Below are 13097 nucleotides of genomic sequence, written 5' to 3'. Positions count from 1 at the left end.
TTTACTTTTATAGAGCTTTTCATTACAGACAGAATCTCCAACCGCTTGTTATTAAGCAAAATAAACAAGCAATTTAAAAATGATTATGTGATTTTACCATCACACAAATGCATGCTTCAAACTACCAGGGTTGTGTTTGACTTCTACTGGCATCACAGTAAAAATAAAATGGGTTGTTCTGTATGGAAGCTGAAAGCTAATGCCCGGGGAAATGCAGGGTTGCATCTCTCTTCTTTCGCTTGACTGGTTTACCTTGTGTAATAATTAACCCAGGAACATCAGTCCTCACATCAGCGTACACAAGACATACACACATGGACAGGCATAACACACACCCATACTGTACACACACACTGCACAAATAAACATGCTCTTCGTAGACTCATGCTCATATTAAGACTCAACTTATACATAATATTATGAAAACACATTCATGCACATTACATACAAAGTATGTGTGGTTTCTGCAGATCCAAGGCTAACAATAACATTTCAGACATGGCTCGTTAACAGAAATACATACTTTCTGCCCAGTGCTATACACTTCTCTCCAAGCATTAGGAATAATGCATTATAAACCAATCCTGCCTCTGCAGAGTCCTACCTGGTGTTATGAGGACTGTGTTGGACTCCCCTACACCACAGACACATCTCACAGTCTTCACACTGCCCTCCCTGCTGGCTGGCTGATCCTCTGCCATCTCTGGCCCACTCCTGGTCCCTCGGAACCCCAGGGTGTGGCTGTGGCTCACGCTGACACTGTGGCATGGAGAGGCGTCCCCGAGCTAGATGGTACACATGACAGATGGCCATTACAATACAAACAGCAAACGTAGACAAGAATCGGACTAAATCTTTAAGTGATTTATTCCTGCAAACTATATACTGTATCTGTTCTCATCTTTAAGCATGGTTGTGATCCTGACTGAGCCACTGTACACACTACAGTAAAATGTGTCACTGCAAATAAGGCAACCATTCTGTGTCTTGTGCCTAATCTATGAGACTAAGCATTACTGCATACTGGGAGTCATGCTGTCTAGCACTACATATGTAGGATCTTAATTTGACCTATATTATCACATCAAAATAGTCCTGCAGCAACAGGATTTGAACGGTTAGTCCATAATGTTGTTGAACGATGGTTAGGCTATTAGATGGTCAAACGTCAACTACATGAAAAGTGCAATACTGTTAATATGTGTGTTAGTGTGGGCTTTCAGTTAATTTATGCAAATCACAAAACTCATCTGCATTTACTAGGGAGCAAGAAGATTCTCAGCAACGAAAGAGTGCTCAATTTAAGATCCTACACACACATCATTGCCAGGAAAAACATAAAATGCTTGTGACAGACATAACTTGCAGGGCAGAGTCATTTGGCAAAAGAGCCCAATATCACACATACAGTTATTGTATGTCACAATATCTCAGTAAAACAGGACTAAACAGAAATGGTTTCCTTATCATTTAGGGCCCTCTCACTATCTTAAAAATATAATTTTGGTGAGAAGTGAGAACCTTGCCTATGTTTGCAATTAGAGTGATGTTTCCAAAGGAACTTGGGTATTAGCAGTGCAGTGCAGTTTGCAGGCCCCCGAAAGGTTAGAGTAAGCCCCTCACCCCCCTTTTACTTCAGAATTATTATTTTTTTCCATGGTGCAGAAAGAAAAACGTGCAGTATTTATAGCGAATCTCATACGGTTTTACACATTTTGCCATGAGACTGAGAGAAAATGTTGCTGTTTTAGAGTTCAGTACCTTGACACAAGGCGAGACCCAGATGCAGAAGGCAGATGGTTGGAGTCCTACAATATTTATTAATCCAATAGGGTAAGGCAATGGAATGGTCGTGGACAGGCAAAAGGGTCAAAACCAGTTCAGAGTCCAAAAGGTACCGAAGGGCAGGCAGAATCAAGGTCAGGGCAGGCAGGATGATCAGGCAGGTGGTAAAGTACACTGGTTGTACACAAGACACAGTACACAGGAAAAATACACTGGTTGACTTAACATACAAGGCAAACACAAAGAGGAAACACAGGGATAAATACACTGGGGAGAATAAGTGACACCTGGAGGGGGTGGAGACAATCACATGGACAGGTGAAACAGATCAGGGTGTGACATTCAGAGATTTTTGAAAGACGGTACAATCTAAAAAAAAATATATATATATTTATATTTATCTTAATATTAACAACATTTTAAAATATATACTTGTAACGGTTGTCCTCCTCCTCTTCATCCGAAGAGGAGGAGTATGGATTGGACCAAAGCGCAGCATTGTGATACGACATGATGAATTTATTAAATTAAAGACGAAACACACTTGAGAATTTACAAAATAATAAACGAAGTCAACAGACCTGAACAAAACGAACTAACATATACACGAAGAACGCATGAACAGGAAAAGACGACACAAACGAAACAGTCCCGTGTGGTGCACAGACACGGAAGACAACCATCACAAACAAACAGTGTGAACAGCCTACCTTTATATGGTTCTCAATCAGAGGAAAAGACAAACACCTGTCTCTGATTGAGAACCATATAAGGCTAATTACAAACCACCTAAACATAGAAACACAAAACATAGAATGCCCACCCCAACTCACGCCCTGACCAACTAAACACATACAAAAATAACAGAAAACAGGTCAGGAACGTGACAATACTGAACAAAAATATAAACACAACATCAAGTTTCAAGTTTCAATGTCACAAGTGCAGTGAAATGCCTTTCTTCCAAACGCAAAACAAGATTTTAAAGTTACAGTTCACAAGGAAATCAGTCAGTTGAAATAAATAAAGGCCTTAATCTATGTCACATGACTGGGAATACAGATATGCATCTGTTGGTCACAGATACCTTAAAAAAAGGTACAGTTGAAGTCGGAAGTTTACATACACTTAGGTTGGAGTCATTAAAACTCGTTTTTCAACCACCACAAATTTCTTGTTAACTGAATAGTTAGTTTTAGTTTTGGCAAGTCGGTTAGGACATCTACTGTGTGCATGACACAAGTAATTTTTCCAACAATTGTTTACAGACAGATTATTTCACTTATAATACACTGTATCACAATTCCAGTGGGTCAGAAGTTTACATACGCTAAGTTGACTGTGCTTTTAAACAGCTTGGAAAATTCCAGAAAATGATGTCATGGCTTTAGAAGCTTCTGATAGGCTAAATGACATCATTTGAGTCAATTAGACGTCTACCTGTGGATGTATTTCAGGCCTACCTTCAAACTCAGTGCCTCTTTGCTTGACATCATGGAAAAATCAAAAGAAATCAGCCAAGACATCAGAAAAAAACTTGTAGACCTTCACAAGTCTGGTTTCTTTCTTGGGAGCGATTTCCAAATGTCTGAAGGTACCACGTTCATCTGTACAAACAATAGTACTATTGCAAGAAACTACATTTATTTTGTTAATATCCATTATTGGCAGTTTTTAGATTTTTTTTTTTACTTTTTGGAAGAGTTTATAATTGTGATCCTTTGCTCCAAACAAGGGAATTTCCAATCATAGAGCCGACATGGAAATTAATAATATTGAAAGTATTTTGAAAAATTCCCAAACAAATCTTTTCCCTTATAAAATTCCACTAAATGTCAATTTTAAGCAAAAAGATTATGCAACAAAATCCTTTTTTTTTTTTTACTATAAAAATAAAGTTGTTGTCCCGACTTTCAAGAATCTCTGAGCTAATTTCCTGCTATTCTACACATTTTGCCATGAGGTTGAGAGAAAATGTTGCAGTTTTAAAGCTATTTTCCTGTAATTCTAAAAATGTCTTTCATATGCTATGCTATCTGGGGGGCCCGACCCCCTGGGCTCGGGGGTGTGTGTTACGCCAGTGCTGGCGCGGGAATTCAACTCTGTTGCCTGACAAGAAGCAAGTTTGTCTCACACTGTCTGCTCTTTGATACGTGATCTGATATAAGCCTTTTAGATTCAATTTCTGGCTTAGGACCAGAGCTTGTGAGTTAGTGAAGTGCCCTTAAAAAAGAATGAACTGAAAAAACATGTTGACACTTACAACTGTGGCCTAAGGAATTACATTACAGAAAAAAGTGTCTGCATTTATGCATATATGCATATCCGCTGTTGTAAAGAAGTACTCATCATTATTTGTTGATGCGCACACAACTCAATACATCAAATTCCCTGAGTGAGATCTGATCTTCTCTGATTGAAAGGGTTTTTACAGTGGTGGTGGTCAGCTAGTCTTTTTTCTACCTCCCAGCAGGCTCAACAGCCTGGTCTCATAGGCTAAAAGTTATATAGTAAATGTGGTGGTGTGTGTGTCTATTTGTCAATAACAGCTTGTGCGTGATGTCTAATATTAAGGAAGTTTCGAGGTATTTCTCACCTGAGGTAGAGTAACTCATGATAAGCTGTAGACCACACTAACTACCAAGAGCTTTTTCAAATAGAAATTTGCATCCTGTAGTACTAACTCAAAAAAGTTCTGGAACACTGTAAAGTCCATGGAGAATTAGAGCACCTCCTCCCAGCTGCCCACTGCTCTGAGGCTAGGAAACACTGTCACCACTGATAAATCCACTATAATTGAGAATTTCAATAAGCATTTCTCTACGGTTGGCCATGCTTTCCACCTGGCTACCCCTACCCCGGTCAACTGCACGGCACCCTCCACAGCAACCCGCCAAAGACACCACCATTTCTCCTTCACCCAAATCCAGATAGCTGATGTTATGAAAGAGCTGCAAAAACTGGACCCCTACAAATCAGCCGGGCTAGACAATCTGGACCCTCTCTTTCTAAAATTATCTGCCGAAATTGTTGCAACCCCTATTACTAGCCTGTTCAACCCCTCTTTCGTATCGTCTGAGATTCCCAAAGATTGGAAAGCTGCCGCGGTCATCCCTAGAGGGAGACACTCTAGACCCAAACTGCTACAGACCTATATCCATCCTGCCCTGCCTTTCTAAGTACTTTGAAAGCCAAGTTAACAAACAGATCACCGACCATTTCGAATCCCACCGTACCTTCTCCGCTATGCAATCTGGTTTCAGAGCTGGTCATGAGTGCACCTCAGCCACGCTCAAGGTCCTAAACGACATCATAACCGCCATCGATAAGAGACATTACTGTGCAGCCGTATTCATCGACCTGGCCAAGGCATTCGACTCTGTCGAATCACATTCAATCACCACATTCTTATTGGCAGACTCGACAGCCTTGGTTTCACAAATGACTGCCTCGCCTTGTTCACCAACTACTTCTCAGACAGAGTTCAGTGTGTCAAATCGGAGGGCCTGATGTCCGGACCTCTGGCAGTCTCTATGGGGGTGCCACAGGGTTCAATCCTCGGGCCGACTCTCTTCTCTGTATACATCAATGATGTTGCTCTTGCTGCTGGTGATTCTCTGATACACCTCTACGCAGACAACACCATTCTGTATACTTCTGGCCCTTCTTTGGACACTGTGTTAACTAACATTCAGACGAGCTTCAATGCCATACAACTCTCCTTCCGTGGCCTCCAACTGCTCTTAAACACAAGTAAAACTAAATGCATGCTTTTCAACCGATCACTGCCCACACCTGCTCGCCCGTCCAGCATCACTACTCTGGACGGCTCTGACTTAGAATACGTGGACAACTACAAATACCTAGGTGTCTGGTTAGACTGTAAACTCTCCTTCCAGACTCACATTAAGCATCTCCAATCCAAAATTAAATCTAGAATTGGCTTCCTATATCGCAACAAAGCATCCTTCACTCATGCTGCCAAACATACCCTCGTAAAACTGACCATCCTACCGATCCTCAACTTCGGTGATGTCATTTATAAAATTGCCTCCAACACTCTACTCAACAAACTGGATGCAGTCTATCACAGTGCCACCCGTTCTGTCACCAAAGCCCCATACACTACCCACCATTGCGACCTGCACTCCCTCGTTGGTTAGCCCTCGCTTCATACTCGTCGCCAAACCCACTGGTTACAGGTTATCTACAAGTCTCTGCTAGGTAAAGCCCCACCTTATCTCAGCTCACTGGTCACCATAGCAGCACCCACTCGTAGCACGCGCTCCAGCAGGTATATCTCACTGGTCACCCCCAAAGCCAATTCCTCCTTTGGTCATCTTTCCTTCCAGTTCTCTACTGCCAATGACTGGAACGAACTGCAAAAATCTCTGAAGCTGGAGACTCACATCTCCCTCACTAGCTTTAAGCACCAGCTGTCAGAGCAGCTCACAGATCACTGCACCTGTGCATAGCCCATCTGTAAACAGCCCATCTATCTACCTACATCATCCCCATACTGTATTTATTTATTTATCTTGCTCCTTTGCACCCCAGTATCTCTACTTGCACATTCATCTTCTGCACATCTACCATTCCAGTGTTTTAATTGCTATATTGTAATTACTTCGCCACCATGGCCTATTTATTGCCTTAACTCCCTTATCTTACCTCGTTTGCACTCACTGTATATAGACTTTTGTTTTCTTTTGTTCTGCTGTATTATTGACTATGTTTTGTTTATTCCATGTGTAACTCTGTGTTGTTGTATGTGTCGAATTGCTATGCTTTATCTTGGCCAGGTCACAGTTGCAAATGAGAACTTGTTCTCAACTAGCCTACCTGGTTAAATAAAGGTGAAAAAAAAAGTTTGCATCTATATTTTCCATAGCAGTCTATTTACCATCACAAACTGATGCTGGCACTAAGACCACACTCAACAAGCTGTATAAAGCCATAAGCAAACAATAAAGTGCTCATCCAGAAGCAGCACTCCAGTGGCTGGGGAAACTTAAATCCATTTTACCTCATTTCTACAAGCATGTCACATGTGCAACCAAAAGAAAAAATACCTCTAGACCACCTGTACTCCAAACACAGAGATGCGTACAAAGCTCTCCCTTGCCCGGGCCTCCCGAGTGGCGCAATGGTATAAGGCTGCGTCACTACATATCCTGTTTCGATCCCAGGCTGTGTTGCAGCCGGCCGTGACCGGGAAACCAACGAGGCGGGGCACAATTGGCCCCAGCATCGTCCGGGTTAGGGGAGGGTTTGGTTGGCCGGGTTGTCCTTGTCCCATTGCGCTCTAGAGACTCCTGTGGCGGGCCGGGGGCAGTGCACACTGACATGGATGCCAGGTGTACGGTGTTTCCTCTGACACATTGGTGCGGCTGGCTTCCGGGTTAAGCGGGCACTTTGTCAAGAAGCAGTGCAGCCTGGCGGGTTCGTGTTTCAGAGGAAGCACGGCTCTCGACCTTCGCCTCTCCCGAGTCCGTAAGGGAGTTGCAGCGAAGGGACAAAACTGTAAATACCAATTGGGGAGAAAAAAAAACATTTAAAATAAAAAGCTCTCCATTGCCCTCCATTTGGCAAATCTGACCAGGAAGTACCAGTGACGCGGATGCTACGCTACAGGACTGTTTTGCTAGCACAGACTGGAATATGTTCTGGGATTCATCCAATGGCATTGAGTAGTATACCATCTCAGTCACTGGCTTCATCAATAAGTGCATCGACAACATCGTCCCCACAGTGACCGAGCTAAAGGCTAGAGCTGCCGCTTTCAAGGAGTGGGACACTAATCCGGACACTTATAAGAAAGCCCACTATGGCCTCAGATGAACCATCAAACAGGCAAAGTGTCAATACAGGACTAAGATTGAATCCTACTACACCGGCTCTGACGCTTGTCGGATGTGGCAGGGCTTGCAAACCTCTACGGACTACAAAGGGAAGTCCAGCCGCAAGCTTCCCAGTGACTTGAGTCTACCAGACGGGCTAAATACTTTTTATGCTCGCTTCGAGGCAAGCAAAACTGAAGAATGCACAGAGCACCAGCTGTTCCGAACAACTATGTGATCACGCTCTCCATAGCAGGTATGAGCAAGACCTTTAAACAGGTCAACATTCAGGCCGCGGGGCCAGACAGATAACCAGGACGTGTATTCAGAGCATGCGCAGACCAACTGACAAGTGTCTTCACTGACATTTCAGCCTCTCCCTGACTGAGTATGTAATACCTACATGTTTCAAGCAGACCACCTTAATCCCTGTGCCCAAAAACGCGAGAGTAACCTGCCTAAATGACTACCGCCCCGTAGCACTGCCGTCAGTAGCCATGAAGTGCTTTGAAAGGCTGGTCAGGGCTCACATCAACACCATCATCCTCGAAACCCGAGACCCACTCCAATTCGCATACTGCCCCAACAGATCCACAGATGAAGCAATCTCAATTGCACTCCACACTGCCCAGAGGGTAGTGCGTACAACCCAGTACATCACTGGGGCCAAGCTTCCTGCCATCCAGGACCTCTATACTAGGTGGTGCCAGAGGAAGGCCCAAAACATTGTTGTCAAAGACTCCAGTCACCCAAGTCACAGACCGTTCTCTCTGCTACCGCTACCGCAATCTGTCGTTCTGCCCCTGAACATTCATTTATTGTGTAGTAAATATTTCAACTATTATTTTCATTGTTTTTTCATTGTTTTTTTTCTGTAAGCGGTACTGGAGCACCAAGTCTAGGTCCAAAATGCTCCTCAACAGCTTCTACCCCCAAGCCATAAGACACATTGCACATGATTCAGTACCAGTACCTCCTGTATATAGCCTCGTTATTGTTATTTTATTGTGTTACTTTTTTAAACTTTAGTTTATTTAGTAAATGTTATCTTAACTCTATTTTCTTAAAACTGCATTGTTTATTAAGGGCTTGTAAGTAAGCATTTTCCAGTAAGGTCTACTACACCTGTTGTATTCGGCGCATGTGACAAATATTATTTTCTTTTCTTTTCTTTAAATCCGGGACACTCAAATTAGTAAGACATTACGTTTGGTATAACGTGAATGTCTAGCAACCCAAAGGTTACGAGTTCTAATCTCTTCACGGACAACTTTAGCATTTTAGCTCATTTGCAACTTTTCAGCTACTTACTACTTTTTAGCTACTTTGTAACTACTTAGCATGTTAGCTAACCCTTCCCCTAACCCTATACCTTAACCCTTTAACCTAATTCCTAAACTTAATCCTAACACCTAACACTAATACCTAGCCTAGCTAACGTTAGCCACCTAGCCACCTAGCTAGAATTCGCAACATATTGTACGTTTTGCAAATTCATAACATATAATATGAAATGTAATTCATAACATATCATACGAAATGTATGATGGACATCCACAAATTAATACATACCATACGAAATGTAACATATCATACTAAATGGAATGTCTTGGAGAATACGAATAATACAAAAATTCCTGAGATAGGTTTGGCTCAACAACTCAATCAACTGTTGCACTTATTTTACTTTTAGCCCCACCACTAGAAAGCCTCAGGCAGCCTCACTACAGCCCCAGACAGTCTGCAGTCTGCATCAGACCTGTTGACCTGTAGCCCTATTACATTGGCTGTGTAGAACTGGAGTTAGAGGCCTTTTTAAATCAAACTAAGATCCTACATCTGTAGTACCATAAGGCATGGATTGCCAAGAAAAACATATGGTGCATATGACAGACATAACTTGCAGGGCAGAGTCGGGGCGGCAGGTAGCCTAGTGGTTAGAGTGAAAGATTGCAAGATCGAATCCCCGAGCTGACAAGGTTATAATCTGTTGTTCTGCACCTGAACAAGGCAGTTAACCCATTGTTCCTAGGCCATCATTGAAAATGAGATTTTGTTTTTAACTGACTTGCCTAGTTAAATAAAGGTAAAAACAATCTTATATCTGTACGCTAGACAGACCTTTTCATTAGGCCACTCCAAGACATTTAAATGTTTCCCCTTATTAACCACCTAACTGAGGAACTCAATTTAAACCACTCGAGTGTTGCTTTAGCAGAATGCTTAGGGTCATTGTCCTGCTGGAAGGTGAACCTCCGTCCCATTCTAAAATCTCTGGAAGACTGAAACAGGTTTCCTTCAAGAATTTCCCTGTATTTAGCGCCATCCATCATTCCTTCAATTCTGACCAGTTTCCCAGTACCTGCCGATGAAAAACATCCCCACAGCATGATGCTGCCACCACCATGGTTCACTGTGGGGATGGTGTCTCGGGGTGATGAGAAGTGTTGGGTTTGCACCAGACATAGCGTTTTCCAGGATGGCCAAAAGGCTCAATTTTAGTCTCATCTAACCAGAGTACCTTCTTCCATATGTTTGGGGAGTCTCCCACATCACTCCCACATGTTTGCTTATTTATTTATTTATTTATTTAAGCAATGGCTTTTTTCTGGCTACTCTTCTGTAAAGCCCAGCTTTGTGGAGTGTACGGCTTAAAGTGGTCCTATGGACAGATACAGATCCAATCTCCGCTGTGGAGCTTTGCAGCTCCTTCAGGGTTATCTTTGGTCTCTTTGTTGCCTCTCTGATTAATGCCCTCCTTGCCTGGTCCATGGGTTTTGGCGGGCGGCTCTCTCTTGGCAGGTTTGTTGTGGTGCCATATTCTTTCAATTTTTTTATGATTGGATTTAATGGTGCCCGTGGGATGTTCAAAGTTTTGGATATTTTTTATAACCCAACCCTGATCTGTACTTCTCCACAACTTTGTCCCTGACCTGTTTGGAAAGCTCATTGGTCTTCATAGTGCTGCTTGGTTGGTGTTGCAGACTCTGGGGTCTTTCAGAACAGGTGTTTATATACTGAGATCATGTGACAGGTCATGTGTCACTTAGATTGTACACAGGTAGACTTTATAACTAATTATGTCACTTCTGAATGTAATTGGTTGCACCAGATCTTATTTATCGGCTTCATAGGGAGGGGGGGTTGGTGCCCCCCCTTTGGGTTGTGCCGTGGCAGAGATCTTTGTGGGCTATACCCGGCCTTGTCTCAGGATGGTAAGTTGGTGGTTGAAGTTATCCCTTTAGTGGTGTGGGGGCTGTGCTTTGGCAAAGTGGGTGGGGTTATATCCTGCCTGTTTGGCCCTGTCCGGGGGTATCATCGGATGGGGCCACAGTGTCTCCTGACCCCTCCTGTCTCAGCCTTCAGTATTTATGCTGCAGTAGTTTATGTGTCGGGGGGCTAGGGTCAGTTTGTTATATCTGGAGTACTTCTCCTGTCTTATCCGGTGTCCTGTGTGAATTTAAGTATGCTCTCTCTAATTCTCTCTCTCTTTCTCTCTCTCGGAGGACCTGAGCCCTAGGACCATGCCTCAGGACAACCTGGCATGATGACTATTTGCTGTCCCCAGTCCACCTGGCCATGCTGCTGCTCCAGTTTCAACTGTTCTACCTGCGGCTATGGAACCCTGACCTGTTCACCGGACGTGCTACCTGTCCCAGACCTGCTGTTTTCAACTCTCTAGAGACTGCAAGAGCGGTAGAGATACTCTTAATGATCGGCTATGAAAAGCCAACTGACATTTACTCCTGAGGTGCTGACTTGCTGCACCCTCGACAACTACTGTGATTATTATTATTTGACCATGCTGGTAATTTATGAACATTTGAACATCTTGGCCATGTTCTGTTATAATCTCCACCCGGCACAGCCAGAAGAGGACTGGCCACCCCTCATAGCCTGGTTCCTCTCTAGGTTTCTTCCAAGGTTTTGGGCTTTCTAGGGAGTTTTTCCTAGCCACCGTGCTTCTACACCTGCATTGTTTGCTGTTTGGGGTTTTATGCTGGGTTTATGTACAGCACTTTGAGATATCAGCTGATGTAAGAAGGGCTATATAAATAGATTTGATAGCAAGGGGAGTGACAACATATCCACGCACAATGCATAGATAACTATTTTGTGTATGTCCATTGCATGAAATCCAAATAAAAATCCATTTAAATTACAGGTTGTAATGCAACAAAATAGGAAAAACGCCAAGGGGGGTGTAACAGCTGTCGTCTTCCTCCTCGTCTGAGGAGGAGAGGTTTGAAGGATCAGAGGACCATCTTATTATCTTATATCTTGTTCATCTTATTTAATGAAAGTGAACAACTCAAAATACAAAAACAACAAAGTGAAAACCGAAACAGTTCTATCTGGTGCAGACACACAAAGACTGAAAACAACCACCCACAAAACCCAACAGAAAACAGGCTACCTAAATATGGTTCCCAATCAGGGACAACGATTGACAGCTGCCTCTGATTGAGAACCATATCAGGCCAAACACAGAAAACCAACACAGAAATAGAAAACATAGATTACCCACCCAACTCACACCCTGACCACACTAAAACAAAGAAAATACAAAAGAACTATGGTCAGAACGTGACAGTACCCACCCCCCCACCCCCTCCCAAGGTGGCGCAGTGATCTAGTGCTAGCTGCGCCACCAGAGTCTCTGGGTTCGCGCCCAGGCTGTGCTGGGTTCGCGCCCAGGCTCTGTCGCAGCCGGCCGCAACTGGGAGGTCCGTGGGGCGACGCACAATTGGCATAGCGTCGTCCGGGTTAGGGAGGGTTTGGCCGGCAGGGATATCCTTGTCTCAGTATATAAAATGTATGCACTCTACTGTAAGTCGCTCTGGATAAGAGCGTCTGCTAAATGACTAAAATGTAAATGTAAGGTGCGGACTCCAGCCGCAAAACCTGAACCTATAGAGGGTCTGGGTGGGCATCTGTCCGCGGTGGAGGCTCTGGCGCTGGACGTGGACCCCACTCCACCCTTGTCATTACCCGCTTCCGTGGCCTCCTAGGAACGGCGACCCTCACCGCCGACCTAGGATTGGCAACCCTACTAAATGGCCCCACTGGACTGAGGGGCGCCTCTGGACTGAGGGTCATCTCCGGACTGAGGGGCAGCTCCGGACTGAGGGGCGGCTCCGGACTGAGGGGCGGCTCCGGACTGAGGGGCGGCTCCGGACTGAGGGGCAGCTCCGGACTGAAGGGCGGCTCCTGACTGGCGGGCGGCTCTGGCGGCTCCTGACTGGCGGGCGGCTCTGGCGGCTCCTGACTGGCGGGCGGCTCTGGCGGCTCCTGACTAGCGGGCGGCTCTGGCGGCTGCTGACCGGCGAGCGGCTCTGGCGGCTCCTGACCGGCGAGCGGCTCTGGCGGCTCCTGACCGACGGGCGGCTCTGGCGGCTCAGGACAGACGGGCGGCTCAGGCGGCGCTGGACAGACGGGCGGCTCAGGCGGCGCTGGACAGACGGGCGGCTC

General features: G+C 44.6%; 1 protein-coding gene across 1 annotated transcript in view; it reads right to left on the bottom strand.

Moving 5' to 3' along the window:
• The window catches only part of LOC129815418 (RNA-binding protein Musashi homolog 2-like), a 490331-nt gene that overhangs the window by 12290 nt on the left and 464944 nt on the right, over nucleotides 1–13097 (bottom strand). The window contains exon 16 of the mRNA XM_055869219.1: nucleotides 605–785. Within this exon, the coding sequence (XP_055725194.1) occupies nucleotides 605–785 (181 nt within the window). The remainder of the gene's footprint in view (nucleotides 1–604; nucleotides 786–13097) is intronic.

The sequence above is a fragment of the Salvelinus fontinalis genome, chromosome 2 (assembly GCF_029448725.1).
Source record: "Salvelinus fontinalis isolate EN_2023a chromosome 2, ASM2944872v1, whole genome shotgun sequence".
NCBI classification, from domain to species: Eukaryota; Metazoa; Chordata; class Actinopteri; order Salmoniformes; family Salmonidae; genus Salvelinus; species Salvelinus fontinalis.
The sequence above is the reverse complement of the archived record's forward strand: the minus strand, read 5'-3'. Positions and strand labels throughout refer to the sequence as shown.